This window comes from Leptodactylus fuscus, chromosome 4 (genome assembly GCF_031893055.1).
Source record: "Leptodactylus fuscus isolate aLepFus1 chromosome 4, aLepFus1.hap2, whole genome shotgun sequence".
In the NCBI taxonomy this organism is placed as follows: Eukaryota; Metazoa; Chordata; class Amphibia; order Anura; family Leptodactylidae; genus Leptodactylus; species Leptodactylus fuscus.
Window position 1 is genome coordinate 166,907,534 of NC_134268.1, and position 16,043 is coordinate 166,923,576.

At 41.4% G+C, this 16,043-nt stretch overlaps 1 protein-coding gene across 1 annotated transcript in view; it reads right to left on the minus strand.

Annotated features, from left to right (window-relative positions):
- The window catches only part of TGFBR2 (transforming growth factor beta receptor 2), a 52,487-nt gene extending 50,564 nt beyond the window's left edge, over positions 1-1,923 (minus strand). Inside the window, exon 1 of the mRNA XM_075271330.1 lies at positions 1,640-1,923. Coding sequence (XP_075127431.1) covers positions 1,640-1,724 — 85 coding nt within the window. The 5' untranslated portion in view covers positions 1,725-1,923. The remainder of the gene's footprint in view (positions 1-1,639) is intronic.
- Between the last annotated feature and the right edge of the window lie 14,120 nt (positions 1,924-16,043).

Consider the following 16,043-nt stretch of genomic DNA (forward strand, 5'->3'; position numbering starts at 1 on the left):
TTTTTCTGCAATGTGTGGATGAGATTAGTACTATAAAATGCTGGGTTTTCTGCTGCAGCTTTTTCACCATGGCCAAAACACTACATTTTCTTAACGTGGGGCTTCATCCTTAAACGGCTGCCAATCTGCTATGTAGATGCCTTGATCAAACCTAACAGATGGCAGGCCTTACATGAAGAAAACGATGGGTCCAGCACCAAATCAAGATGAGAATCTTCTTATAAATCAAGACATAACTTTTAATAGAGAATTAAAAACACATCATGTGTCCACAAAAAAAAAAAAGAAAAGCAGCCTATATGTTTCGGGAGTAACCCTCCCTTACACATGGCAGGCCTTAGTATGCCGAAAAAAGATTGGTCATGTTGGAAATACCACTTTTGCCTATCCTCAGCCTATTTGCAGACTCACTGAGCCCCCGCAACAACTATACTGCTCTCCGATTGAGCAATTCAGTTGTTAATGGTCAAATTATTTGAACAAACCATCTTACCATGAATCGGACATCAAGACTGGTCAACACGTTCATGAGCAATAAACACCAAAAATCTCTGGAAGTACGACCATACACATTAAGAAATAAATATACCACGCAGTATACTTTTTTGCATGATCCTTTGTATTTAAAATCATAGTTGGCTACACTTTTTAATACAGTTGGAAAAAAAAACAAAAAAAAACTATAGGACCCATACAGGGTATGCCAAAAGAACACTGGCCCATTGAAGGTCCCCAATGGTACAACAACGCAAATACTTTACTATAGGAAAGCAGATCACTTGACTACAATCACCAAGTCACAGATTCATTGGCCTACTGGCCTATAGACTATCAACAATTCATCTGAGATCGATGTATATGTATGTAGTTTGTGTGTGTGTGTGTGTGTGTGTGTGTGTGTGTATATGTGTGTGTGTGTGTGTATATGTGTGTGTGTGTATATATATATATATATATATATATATATATATATATATATATATATATATGTATGTATATATCTTACGCTAAACATGGCAAATTTATTTGTTCAATGGATCCAAATGGTTTGGACTCATACATTAATTTGTGAACTTCTAAAAATTTCCATACACACATTAGAATTGCTACATCGTCAAAATTAACAATAAATCGTTAACAAATGTTTTTGTAAATGGATCACATTTCTGTATAGTAGCAACATGGGTTATATTTACATACCGCTATAACATATGACAAATTGTTAACCCCTGCATACCGTGTATAACCCTACACTCCAATACATTATAGAAATCCGGTATCAACTCTGTGCACATGACAAATGATACATGAAGTATATAAAGCACAATACAATGTATAAAATACATAGTACAAGACCAGTAAACAGTATTACCATAAATAAACATCTACATTGTATCTTTTTGTGTTTCCTGCAGCCTAGTCATAGTAAGAACATGACTGTAGTGTACAGAGCATATCCTGGCAGTGAGGAGCTGCAATCCCAGACAGAGCCCTGTCTCAAGCAGTACATTCCCCACCTAGGTGCCTCTTCTCTCTGTCTACAAGTGTCACATTACCGCAGTCAACAACTCAACTATAGGTCTGCAACTCCTATAGACAGGGCAACACACAAAGAGAGGGTAGAGTGCCAATAACTTACCCCCTGAGTGTAGAGTGGCACAGCTGCAGGAGACTATCAGGGTCCAGAGTAAAGTGAGGCACAGCAGCGTAGCCCTTGACTCCATTCTTCCCACCTCATAGAAGTCTAGAAGTATAAGGAGTAATCCACAAAGTTTCTTTGCCGTAGTTCCCTTCTTCCCTTGTGCTGGGGCTGAGCAGCCAGCAGCCCTCCCTGCATTCCTATGGGCACCGTTGGCTGCTGCAACCTCTGTGACTCACACACTAGCAAGTCCTGGGGAAACAGGAAATCTTCAACTTCACAAACAGCTGTGCTGGGCCTCTCTACTTCTTTTTTTTTTTTTTTTTCTTAAAAACCTCACCCAGTTGCTGTCAGTCATATGACATAAGCCAGCCCCCTCTGCCTCATGTTACAACTTCTTACTATTGTGGAAGGTTTTTTTTCCAGCTATAATTCTGTCATATGGGGATTGTCAGTATTTCTGTAAAGCTATACCCTGTATTCGGCAGGAGCCTGAACCTCTGTGTAGTAGACAGATGTGTGGGATTCTTTAATCTGAGAATTACATTGTTGCAATGTAAAGTCAATGTTTCTTCACTTTAGGCTTGTGTATTTCCTCTGTCCCACAGTGTAGCTCTGAAGGGCTGCAGCTGCAGGGGAGGAGGAGGAGTGTATATGTATACGGGCTGGTATGTACGTATTGAGTATTAGTAGACAGCTATACACATATAGGGCCGTATTTACTAATGATCTTATGAGACCCTGTTACTATGCAAACATGCGCCAAATTCTTCACACAGTTATACAAGTTTTCATAGCTTTGGTGAATCTTGATCTCTCCTCTTTATTGTTCTATTTGGCTTACTTTAGACTCATTTTAGGACTTAACAAACGCACGCCTCCTTGTCTAGACATTCGAAGTGTCCCACAAAGCACAAGTATCTGTTCCTTTTTGATTAAAAATAAGTAATACATTTACCTAACCTGATCTGTGCCAAAAAAGGTACAATTTATTGCACAATTCTGATGCAAAGTCCATAGTAAACAGACCGAGTCTTTACACTGCTATGTACTATACACATAGACTCAGTATATCATGCATTGTATACAGATGTAACAAAGTTTAACTTGCCATGTAATGCATTAATAACACCTTGGCACAGAGTGTTAACTTAAAGAGGACTGTTCATGTCCTGCACATGCGGTTTTATATACCGCTAGAAAACTGTCAGTGCGACTTTCCCAGCTTTCCCGTTATATGCCCCTGGGTCTGGAGATATTGGTGTCATTAGATTCGGCACCGATCTCTTCCCACCGTCAGAAGGGCGGCGCTAACAGTCCTGCTGGGCTGTGAGAAACACCCCCTGACAGTACTCATCCATAGCCCTGAATGGTCAGAGGAGGCACTGCTTACCACCCAGCCATGACGCTGAGCTGTGAGAAAGAACCCCCCCCCCCCCCCCAAATACAAGTCAATAGGTTTTAATGACCTTTGTTATCTTCTAATATAGAATATCATGATGCAGAAAGTTATCACACTACAGAAATTAGAATTATATATTACATCTATGCATAAAGACTATGTACAATACACTATAGATCTGTACAAGCTGCCATGTGTGCATATTCTGCCTAGGTGATAAGTAACTATGGGAAGAATATGCAAATCCGCCTTCCATGATGTAATTAGGAAGACAGTTGCTGCCTCATTGTTGCAAACCAATAGAGGGCGCTCACTGGAATGTGCAAGCCTGTCTTAAGACAGGATTCCAGTGAAATAACCCAATAATGGCTGCTCCCTTTAGCTTCATGCCCGACCTTCCAAGAGGCCTTTGTTTAGCAATGACGCTGGGATTATTACCAGGTTATAGTCTCTCAATCGAGGACAGCTGTTTCAATCTGGTTGGATCTCATCAGCCCAATGTAGAGAGGACTATAACCTGGTAGAGGTGAGAGGCTTAGACAGGGTTCGGGGGATATTGTCACTCCTTAGGGAGAGACCACCATATAGGTGTGTGGAGATTTGTTAAGCCTTTAGCACTCCACTTTGCAAGGAACTATGGGAAGAATATGCAAATCCGCCTTCCATGATGTAATTAGGAAGACAGTTGCTGCCTCATTGTTGCAAACCAATAGAGGGCGCTCACTGGAATGTGCAAGCCTGTCTTAAGACAGGATTCCAGTGAAATAACCCAATAATGGCTGCTCCCTTTAGCTTCATGCCCGACCTTCCAAGAGGCCTTTGTTTAGCAATGACGCTGGGATTATTACCAGGTTATAGTCTCTCAATCGAGGACAGCTGTTTCGATCTGGTTGGATCTCATCAGCCCGATGTAGAGAGGACTATAACCTGGTAGAGGTGAGAGGCTTAGACAGGGTTAGCCCGATGTAGAGAGGACTATAACCTGGTAGAGGTGAGAGGCTTAGACAGGGTTAATAAGGTGATAAGTAGTCTTATATAGGCTACTGCATACCATAAACGTAGGCAAATAAACAAAATCCCTGGTAAATGAGGGAGCTTAGGTCCATAGGTAGAAGAGATCCCGGGCTTCTTATCACTGGTATATAAATCATGAAAATGTAAATTCAGAATTATGACTTATGTACAGCATAGTAGTGTTCCAAATCCGGTGGCTCCCCAGTAGTTGGCTGCTCGGATACTATTTTGCCTTGGTAACAAGTGGGAAGTCACACCATTAAACAAACAATAAATACAGTAACACACACACACACACACACACACACACACACACACACACACACACACACACACACACACACACATATATATATATATATATATATATATATATATATACACTTACACAATGTTAATCAGTCTTATTGCAGTAGTTTTAATGTGCACAGTACATAAAAATAATGCTATCAAGGGCAACCTCACTTTATTCAGTCCCTCATCTATTTTTCATACTGATGACCTTTCCGCAGTATACAGTACATTTTTTTTTTTTTTTTTGCAATGTATAGATGTGATTCCCACTATGCAGGGACGGTAAAAGGCAGCATTTTTTTGCCTCAGCATTTCTGCCATGTGGAGCCCTGGCCTTAATCTGAAGCCCCATGTTGTTAAAAAAAGCTTTGTTTTTGCTGCTGTATATACACCAAAGCAAGAAATGCTGCATTATAAAGTACCTACTAATCCCATTCCCATACTACACAAAAATAATCTGCAACGGAAAAGCTGGGTTTTCAAAGAGGCATGTGTTTTGTAAATTCACAGCATGTCAATTGTACCAGCAGAAATGCTGGCATCTTTCCTATAGGTATAAAATGGGCAGAAACTGTAGAGGAAAACTCTGTGAAAAACACTGCAGAAAAAAATGCTATCAATTTCGCTGAAGTTTTTTCCACAACTTTTTTTGGTCCATTTAGCTATGTGGGGGCTTAGTCTAAGGGGTCAATATCTCATGAAACCAATTCATTACGGAACATGCTAATAAAACACTTGAAAGACTGCAATTCATGAAACAAATAATATGTGACCCACAGAGGTGTAGCTAGGGGTTCAGTACAGGGGGCGAACATGTCCAAGTGGGCCTCCAACTTGGATATGTTTGTATACCAATACTATCAGGAGGATACATTGTCTGTATAGTGATAAATATCGCCTTAACATAGGGATCTGCAGATGATTTAGGTGAATACAGTGCAGTGACATTTAGTGACTTATAGTTGATGTCTCTGACTAATCGTTCACAACCCCAGCCTTTTTCATCTGGACGGTCATGACCACTTCTTCCAGTCTCTGTAAAGTTTGCAGTACAGACATCTTTGGTTCCTTCTTTTCCAGGCACCTGACCCACGTTATCCTCACCTACGTTATCCTCACCTACACACCCATCCTACTGCTACCCCAATTATAAAATATAAAACATAACCTCTGTGGGGAAGTTAGCTCGGTAGAAGCAGTGGTGCAGACCCAAACAGTCAAGACAGGGACACAAAATATGTAGCAAACCGGTTTATTTAGAAAAAAAGATGGAAAATAAATAAACCTTGGCTTCAGGCACAAAATGAGCAAAACAAAATACAGCCTTAGCTTCAGGCAAAAACAAAATAAAAACCTGCTCACCTGAGCAACTAACTAGACAGAACTGATAACCTAACTATACATGTGGCTAACTTCCAGCCACATGGACAAAACAAGCACTTGAATGGGTTTGAAAGGTATCCGTCTGTGAGCACCGGTGAGCGTTTTATGCTCTCTGCCACAAAACCTTTTTTTTTTTTTTTTTTTTTTTTTTTTTAAACGGACACAGAGTCGGATATGCAGTACTCTGTGTCCGGTTTAAAAAAAAACAGTTTTGCCGCGGAGAGCATAAAACGCTCACCGGCACTCACGGCCGGACTCAGCATGACAGGTTTCCATCTTCTGCATGCAGGGCCCAGGACATTAGGGGGCCCGGCAACAGCCGCTGCCGTTGCATTTTTTTAGGCCATTACCTGCTGGAGTAACTCCAGCCATTAACAGGCCCTATTTATTATAGTCTGGGGTCTGAAAATTATTAGAATGCTATAGAATAATGTAAGACGTATGAGCCAACGTAGCAAGCCCTGTGAAAATGCTACCAAGGTCTTCTGCCCTCCAATGATGTTATATGCTGACATGTGGCTGTTGCAGGCAATCGATGGCTGTAGAGATGATGAGTTAGCACCAATAAAGTCATTGCTGTGTCTAGTTATTGGATGCGGCAGTCACATGTCCATGTTACTACATCATTGGTGGAATAGCAGAAAAACACGTGCAGGACCCAGAAATATCTGGCACAGAAGCAGCAGCAGGAAATAGGTGAGTTGAGTATGAGCTTTAGAAGATGAAGTTCACACCTACCTATTTTAAAGGCCTTATTCTCATGGTTTCTTGTTTATTTCCTTTACAAATGGAAGATAATGCCCTACAGACATTATGCTATCTTTTGTTTGAAAAGTTATAAAGACGGAAGAAAGTTCATCATTTAACATTACAAAATGTAGCATTATAAATTCTAATATGCTTTGAGCTCAGTACATAATGGGAGTTATAGCTCGACAACCAGGGGAAAGCAATAGCATGCAAGGCTAAGAGTATCAGTGGATTACTAGCATGCAACACAAGACTAATTTTAAAAATGTTGGAAACCCATATAGAACCCCCTACAAACCCTCTCTGGCAAGGGCCCCACGTTGCAAAGACACTATGTTTTATGCTACCTGCAAAGTAGATGGAATTTTGACTCCTCCACACATTGCAGAAAGAAATCAGCAGTGAAAATGCTGTAATTTCAAGAATGCAAGAAGCATTCTGAATATTTCTGTATAGGTATAATAAAAGCTGAAAGCCAGCAGAGGAAACTTCTGCAGACTTTTTGCTAATAAAGTCTGGGGAAAAAATTGCAATGTGTTTCCACCACGGTCTTTTCCGCAACTTTTTCTGGCTCACTACGTGGGGCCTAAGCCTTAAAGGGGGTTTCAGGGCAAAAAAATGTTTTGTTTTTTAAAAAAAGGTCTGTTAGTGCTATTAATGGGTTAATAAAGGCACCCATATACCTTTATCATATATAGCATATTTAGTGTTTTAAGTGATTTCTGGGTGTCTCTGGGATCTCCTGCATTTGTTTACTGGGTTCAGTTTTCTGCTGTGCAAGTTCCACATTAGCTACCTCTCACCCTACTCCCCTTTTCCTCTCTCCCTCCCTCCTTTACACCCCTCTCCCGTCTCTCTAGCTATCCTAACCCACTACTAGTCCTTTCCTACTGTACCTACTCAGTTCAACCCTCTGACCCCATTATATAACTTACCCCTTTCTTTCTAGTGTTTCTCCTGTGAGACGCCCATCCTTCTTTTCTGACTGTCATAGACCCAGCACTGCTCTCTAGCGATGATCCTCTACTGTGCAGGTATCTGATGTTGCTCTCACTCCTGTGCAGTAGAGGTGGATTATCGGCTGCACAGAGCAGCATTGGATCTATAGCATGATCAGACATCACAGAAGGAGAAGGAGCCATCCCATTGGATGAAGCCTGGAAGGAAGAAGTAAGTATTATGGACCGGAATTGGGAGTGTGGGGGGGGGGGGGAGCTAGTAGTAGTGATTATTCCGTTTCCAGAAATGGGGAGGCAAATTTTCATCAGATAACTACCAAATGAAATTTATAAAAAAATGTATATTTATATAAATATACATTTTTGATAAATTATGTTATTTAGAAAGGTGGGGAGAGGGTGTTTACTGGACAACCCCTTTAGGCTAAGGCCCCATGGCACATCCCACAGCAAAGCAAAGTGCTGTGGGAAAAAACGTGGCAACAACGCATTACGGTTCTTCCTGCAGCACTTTAGATAGTTTGCAGAGGTTTCTCTGCGGACTTTTTGTTTCAATTTGTTTATATTATTTTGGGGAAACCGCCGGCGTTTACGTAGGTACAATAGATATACTACGATTTCCAAAACAGTGTGGTTTTTACTGCGAAGTAGTCACGGGATGTGCTAGAATCCCATCCACTTTGCCCTGACTGTAATATGCTGTGATTTTTGCCCTGACTGTAAATCGCAGCGTTTATGTCCCGTGGGGCCCCGGCCATAAAAAATTTTTTTCATAATATTGTAGGTCATCAATACCAGATTGGTGTGTGCTCCAGACCTGAACACTGGCACTGATCAGCTGATTGAGGGGGTTTTGGTGCTCCAGTGAATGTCACTTTGATAGTTTACCCAATACAGCACCATACATTTGGTAGAGACCGTGTCTGCTACTAAAATTCTTCATCTCAGTTTTAGTTAAAAGAATGGCACTGATTTGCAACATGAGGCACAACAACATGCACAGAGCTGTAGTCAAACATAGAAAAACTACCGGCGTTTCCGTAGGTATAATTGACATGCAACATGTCCACTGTGCATATCTTTTTTCGCTAGAATCTCATCCACTATGCATGGACGGTAAAATGCCATTTTTTTCCGCAACCATGGCGTTTACACCATGGCTTTTAAAGTATAAGTTAACTTACAGGTAGAACGCCCACTGATCACAAGATTCCCATGTTTCCTATATAAACGTTACTTCACTTATTTCTTTTGGACTGTTGGAGAAAAGCCACATTGCCTATAGCAGTCCTATAGGTGCAACCTTCTGCTCCATTCCACTAGGACACCATCATATTACTCATTGTCCGTCTACTATTATAAGTTTAGACTAATTTTGCCCACAAGCTGCCGCAATCCCATGTACATCTGCTATGTAGTATATTTGTGTGCAGTTGTCAGTATTAGGTTCTGCAATGTTGATGGCTGTATATAGTATTTTTCAGCAGAATAAATCCACTGGCAGACTGCATTCTGTGTTCAGGATGTTCACAGACATTATTGGATACCAGACAATGTCTGTCTACATTTCCTGAAGTGGCTCTAGAGGAAAAGAATTGAGGATATCTGCACACAATGTACAGTGGAAACTTTTACAGAATCGCTGTCCATTACATTTAATTTAAGAGAACCTACAGCCAACACTTTTTAGTACCAAACAATAGCAAGGTGAAATGAATTATTTATACTCTGGAATTATTTGTATGTCACCTTTATAAATTTGGAGAAAAATAACTTTGAAGTATTATGTAAATTAGGCAGTTGGTGCACTGGGGGCAGGTTTTCAGCCTTTAGAGCATTGTTCTTGCTGCTCAAATAGGATGAGTGATGCCACAGCAACTGGTTGATCAACTCTCAGTGCATGGGGTAAGGAAAGAGATGGTAAGGGTCTAAAAGGCAAAAGCAGTGCTCTAGAGAGCCAAAGGCCATTCCCCCGTGCGCCAACTGCCTCATTTGCATAAGACTTCAAAGTTGTATTCCTCCAAATCTACAAAAATGACATATATAACATGATGTATGATATGATGTATGATGGTTATCACTGTAATGTGTTCTGTAACATGGTGGTGGAAGTTGCATATGCTTGGATATGGTGATAGACTCTATACTATAGGGATACAATGGCTGAATGGATCTATCATTTATGACTTCCTCTTGCCTGAAGCTCTATGTCTTAATTTGAATCAATGAATATAATCTTACAATTTCCAGCTTTTGACTGAAATGGAGTCAAGGGGGAATTTGGGCCTGTCTCTTATATAAGTCTTTAATTTGTCCACTAGGCTCTACTTCCATCTGCCCTAGACACTGCTGTCATTCTTTTCCGTCATCATAGACACCAATTGTACTCGGTGGGTCCTGTTAACCATAAAGGGCTATATTTGGTTTCCATCATAATGCCTGAAATTTTACATGAAAAAAATTTGCCTCCAACACAAATATGACACAGCCTAACAATGGTGTCTCTTGGTGATAGAACTAGATTAAAAAATGGATTGAAAATTAATGCAAACCAACATCATTTTATGCTTCAGTTGGCCAATAAATTTAGATCCATTTCAGCGAAAATAAAAACTGCAGAATTGTAGTATTAGTGTCACAATGGATGAGTTTATATAGCGCATAACATTTCTCTGTTGCTTTCTTTCTATTTTTCCAATCACAGTAAAGAATTGCAGAATTATTATTACATTCATGTGACCACTTTTTTTGGATGTGAATAACTTGCATAATTCATTTTTAGGTTAGTTGCAGATGACCATGTGCTGGCTGTCACCTATGATTCAACTGAGTCGCCCCGGCTCGGCCTATGTAGATTCACGGTGCGAGCAGGCCCGACACCGGGGCGGCAGCGCCTTGAAAAAGGGGAGTTTTAAGCAAAAATGGATGAAATTAAAATAAAGAAAAATAAAAGTTTGTCGTGACGCCAGTTGGGGTTTCGGCTTGAGGTGAAGCCGGGCACTGTAGATAGGGCCTCTGGGAATAGGTGGTGATGCAGTGCCAGATGTTATACCCTCCCCAACCAGGGCAGGTCCCAGGGCCAGATGATATAGGTGAAGAAGGGATGATTTCCAGGAGGAGTAACAGAGGATCGATGATCAATAAAGGAATACAGTCCAGACAGGGGTTAACCAAACACTTACAGTTTACTTCTGTAGTCTGCAGGAAGTAACAGATGTTACAGGAGGATTCACCTTGCTCCAGTATAGTGAGATGCCAGTCTTCCCTTTTACCACTAGTATGATTCAGCCTTCCACTGCTGCTCACATTCTCTAATAGATTTCCTCTAGTCCTGGGTTCCAGGAGCTCAAAGGTTAATTGCAACTGGGAAGATCCCCCTTCTGGACAGCAGGTAACGCGAGTTCTTTGGGATGCTTGCTGGATACACTCACCCCAACTCTGTATGTTGCTGAGCCTCCAGGAATCCTGCATTCACTAGGCCTCGGTCCAGTGAGTCTCTCAATGTTCTTAGTGTTTCTCACACTAGTTAGGAATTGATGGTCCTATGACTGCAGCTCCGTCCCTGCAAGGTCTCATCTCACCTCTGCAGGTCTCCGGCCTCTTGTGCTGTGCTATCACACCATGAGGCTACATCACACACTTCACCTCCACACACCTCTCCTCTCCCTTGCACTCCTGCACACTCCTGCCCAGGAACTGAAAGAGAGAGACCCTCTTCCAGTCTGTAGCTCCACCCCTTTTCTTAAAGAGATAATGGCTGTGGAACTTTGTGTGTGCTAACAGGTTGACTGGATCTCACTATACCTTCACAGTACACAGTATAGATCACATAAGATGACATTTGTAGTGACCCACTCTGTGGGGCGCTACACAACCGCACGGCCGGTGCACAGGCGACAGATGGATGTCATCTGTGTGCCACCCGTGTACCGTGTACCCATTCAATTAATAGGAGCTGCAGAAGAACGGCTGCAAAACCGGACAGGAATAGGACCTTTCTGGAGTTTTACAGCACGGGCTGTCGGCCCGCACACAGGACTGTGTAATACACGACCGTGTGTGTGGGCCTACAGAAATTAATAGGTCAGTGTGATATCTGGGAAAAATTTGGTTAGCACACTAACATACAACACAGTCATGTGCAAGCGGCCTTAGAGCTAAGATTTTCTAAGTTAACATTTGTGTAAACTGTTTAACATGTGTTGGCCAGTAACAACATCTTGCACTACCGGTATATGAAAAAGGGGGTTAGAAACCTGTAAGCGACATGTAGCCATCACCAAAGCCAGGTGGCTTTATTGTGAGTATGAGACCATGGGCTTTTTTTACCCCTAAGCCTACTGTAGTGCTCAGATTCTGAGTCTTCTGGTAACAAGTCATTTAGAAAGTCACAAAACATCTTAGTAGAATATTTATAGGATTGCTGATTAGAGATGAGCGAACACTGTTCGATAGAATAGATATTCGATTGAATATCAGGCCGTTCGAGGTATTCGATTCCAATCGAATACCACGAGGCAAACGCACTAAACATTCGTATCCCCTCCCACCTTCCCTGGCGCTTTCTTTTGCACCAATAACTGTGCAGGGGAGGTGAGACAAGAACTACAACAATGTAGGCATAAAAAACAATCGGAAAAAGTAATTGGCTGGCTAAATCAGATGACCTCCACTTTATACGAATGGTGGATTTAACATTCGGTTAATTTGAGACTGTGTACTAGACAGGGATAGATGTACAGGCAGGGTTAGCTAGGGATTACCTTTATTTAGGTGGGATTGTTACTCACCCTGCTCTTTGGGGCTCTATCTGGTCCCTGTCAGCTTGCGATATGCGCGAGCTGACTTTTTCCCATAGGAATGCATTGACCAGCGTTGATTGGCCGAATGCCATACTGAGTATAGCATTCGGCCAATCAACACTGGTTCTGCCAGAGGTTCGTCTGTGAGGAGGCAGAGTCTAAGATCGGACCAGAATGGAGACTGCTGTGGACTGATCTTAGACTCCGCATCCTCCAACAGAACCAGCATTGATTGGCCAAATGCTGTACTCTGTATGGCATTCAGCCAATCAACGCTTGTCGATGGATTCCTATGCCGAGATGTAGCAGTGCTGGCCGTGCGCTCCGCTTGTCTACACCAGAGATGCAGTCGAGCTGAGCGCATGGCCAGCTCTACTACACCGGAGATGTGAACCCTGCTGCACACTCAGCTCTGCTGCATCAGAGAAGTAACAGAGCTGAGTGTGTGCTTAACCCTGCTGCACACTCAGCTCTGCTGCATCAGAGATGCGCTGAACCCTGCTGCACACTCAGCTTTGCTGCATCAGAGATGTAGCAGAGCTGAGTGTGCGCTTAACCCTGCTGCACACTCAGCTCTGCTGCATCAGTACATCTCTGATGCAGCAGAGCTGAGTGTGCAGCAGGGTTCAGCGCAGAGTCCGATCTTAGACTCCGCCTCCTCACAGACGAGAGTGTATAGCTAGCCTGTATAAAAACAGTTTTTCTACCTCATATGTGATGTTTTAATAGGATGTTTTAATTCGATAAAATTATACTTACCAAGTCCACGAGTGACGGTTGTGCTGGATTCTCCTTGAAGTCTTCTCCCGGCGCAGCATCCCCGTGTCTTCTTCCGGCTGTAATTCACTCTGCCTAGACATCGGGGCCTAGGCAAAGCCGACTGCGCATGCAAGGTCAGAGTGAATTCCAGCCGGAAGATGCCGCGGGGACGCTGCACGGAGAAGACTTCTAAAGGTAAGAGAAGAACCAGTGTTGATTGGCATAATGTATAGCATTCTGCCAATCAACGCTGGTTCTGCATCGAACCTTAAACTTCGAACAGCTAGTAGTGTTCGATCAAGTACGCGTATTTCGAATACCGTAGTATTCGATCGAACACCTACTCAATCGAACACTACTCGCTTATCTCTAGTGGTGGTCTGTTGACTTTTTCAATTGCATAAAAATAGAAAGACATACCTTTACACATGTCCATGTGCCTAAAGTCTTACTACAGAAATACTCTACTGGAGTAATATGCTAGCACAGACTCATTTAGCTGGTGTAGATAAAGAGGATCTTTAACCACCTCCGAGTCCATTTCTTTACCTCAGTTAATAATTTCATTGATTTCAACACACTTGGATTTTTTTCCTCTAGCTCCCACCATTACCAAGCAATCAATGCTGTTAGTTTTGGTGCCTGCTATGCTATGTAGACTCTGTACTGTCAGGAGGGTGGTGTCAGGCAGGAGCAGACAACGGGTGTGAGTCTGACCTCTGACACTGGCTGCCTCTGATTGGAGCTCTGAATCACACCCCCTGCCTGACACCGCCCTTCTGAATTTACAGAGCTTAAATGGCACATCGGGCATCAAAATTAACTGCGCTTGTTGCTCAGGAATGGTGCGGGCTAAAGAGAGCCTATTAGATATTTTTTGAACAATTTGCTATGCCCATCTACTTAAGATCAAAACACCCCCTTACCATTCTTTAGAAAGTACCCCCTTTAACTCTCCCTTTTTTCTTAGACTCCTATCTGATCACGTTACAAAGCTTGTAATGTGGAGTTCCTTATAAACTGAATAATACATAACAGATCACATGTTACAGTAGATGCCCTACAACCAAGTATTAGATTTATTTCACTTTTTCTACCTCATATGTGATGTTTTAATAGGATGTATCCAATCACTTCATGAGAAGTAAACCCTCCTTACCCAGCTGTTGAATGTAAATGCGAGCATTAAGACTGTATAATGTGCTAATGAGCTTCTGTGTGTTTCCTTTCTGGGATCACTGTACTAGGATTCAGCTGTGCCCTATTATCATATATCAAAATTCCCATCTGCTCTCATTCTTGCTTCCACTTCCCCTCCCTTCTTTCTTCTCTGGAATGTATGATCCTTTTAGGCGTAGGCCATAGAAGAAGGAAGAGAACATGAACTTAAGCATTTCAAGAAAACATTATCTGTTTCTGATTATCTGCTAGGATAAAGTCAATAGATTATCTTAAACAAATTGGCTTCTCGAGTCCGTCCATTTGTTTCAATGATGTGTTGGAACATTTAACAATACTAAATTCCATGTGTAGTTTGATACTGAACTTTAATGCACATGTTAACTAATCTGCATGCACTGTAGAAACGTCAATTATATTAACTTTCAGATGTCAGTTGTAATTGCATATTTGTCACAATTAATAATTATGCGAGATTTAATGGTAGACAAACATCAATAGACACATAATTATTTTATTAACCATTGCCATATAAAACAGACATTTATATTACCCATGGGCTGGGTTTCTTGGAAAGCTTTCTAAAAGATGTTGAAGTACGTCTGTGAGAAGTTTTGTATATTCACTCAGAGGAACATTTGTGAAGTTAGACATTGATGTTAGATGGGGATTGCAATCTTTCTAGTTCATCTCAAAGGTGTTCAAAGAGGTTGAGGTCAGGTCTATGTGTGGGTCGCTTATGCCCCTTCACACCAAACTCACCAATCCATGCCTTTATGGATCTTAATTTGTACACCGGGGTACAGTCATTCAGAATAAAAATCATCTCACTTGTCCTACAGGTCCATGGTTATGGCAAAGCCGTGTAAACAATGGGAGGAATAAGTTCACATAGCAGGCAAACAAAGCAGCACTTCTAAAGCAATATATTTAGGAAAAGTCTTCAATTTACATGAGTTACCAGTATAGATAAGATCCTTGTGATGGGACAACCCCTTTAAATAGTGGTCCTTGGCGCACACTATAGTATTCCCTCCTCAGATTCCCTTTAATACATTGTAAGCCATTTTACAGGTGTACAGGTGTTTCTCAGGGTAACATGACAATAAACAAGTGCACCTTCCAGCACCCAAAAACAATTTATATAAATAGACAATAGCGTAGATAAAAGTATGTTTTATGTCTTTTATGGCAATATAAATAATATCGTTACCGATACTCTGTTTTTCATATGAAGACATATTTTTGAAATTCCGTTAAACTGTAAAAAATATGATGTCTCTAAAGAAATTTTCAATGTCAGCCATTTTTCCCGAGTTGATTGATTCCTGTTCTTCATTCGTAAGAATAAACTGCTATATTATTCTCATTTTATGTAGGATAGATGAATACTATCTGACACACTATTTGCTGTTACCTACTCCATCTGATATTTTGCTATGAAATGTGAGAGTGTTCAATTTGCCAGAATTGCTTAAAGATGCATTTTCCCCACCGCTAAAGTGAACCTGAAATGTTTAATGATTAATTCTCAGATCTTTGACTGCAACCCTTTAGCCAATTTTGACAAGAACGTCTCTTAAACTTTGACTTTGTGTGAATGGATTTCCCAAGATGGCTTTCTATTATAGAAATGAATAAAAGCAGGTTCAATTCATATATACAAATAAAGAAAGATATATAGGACAGGGAAGATTGCTTAAATTGTATATGCAGTTTCAGTTGAGTTTTCAGGCTAAACGGTTACAGTATATGTGTGCACATGAGGAGTAGCGCTATTTCTGCTCACTATATGACTTAGATTCTGCGGTTTTCTAGCACTTTCCTCCCTCGGGATGCTTCATTTGCAATTTGCAGTCCTC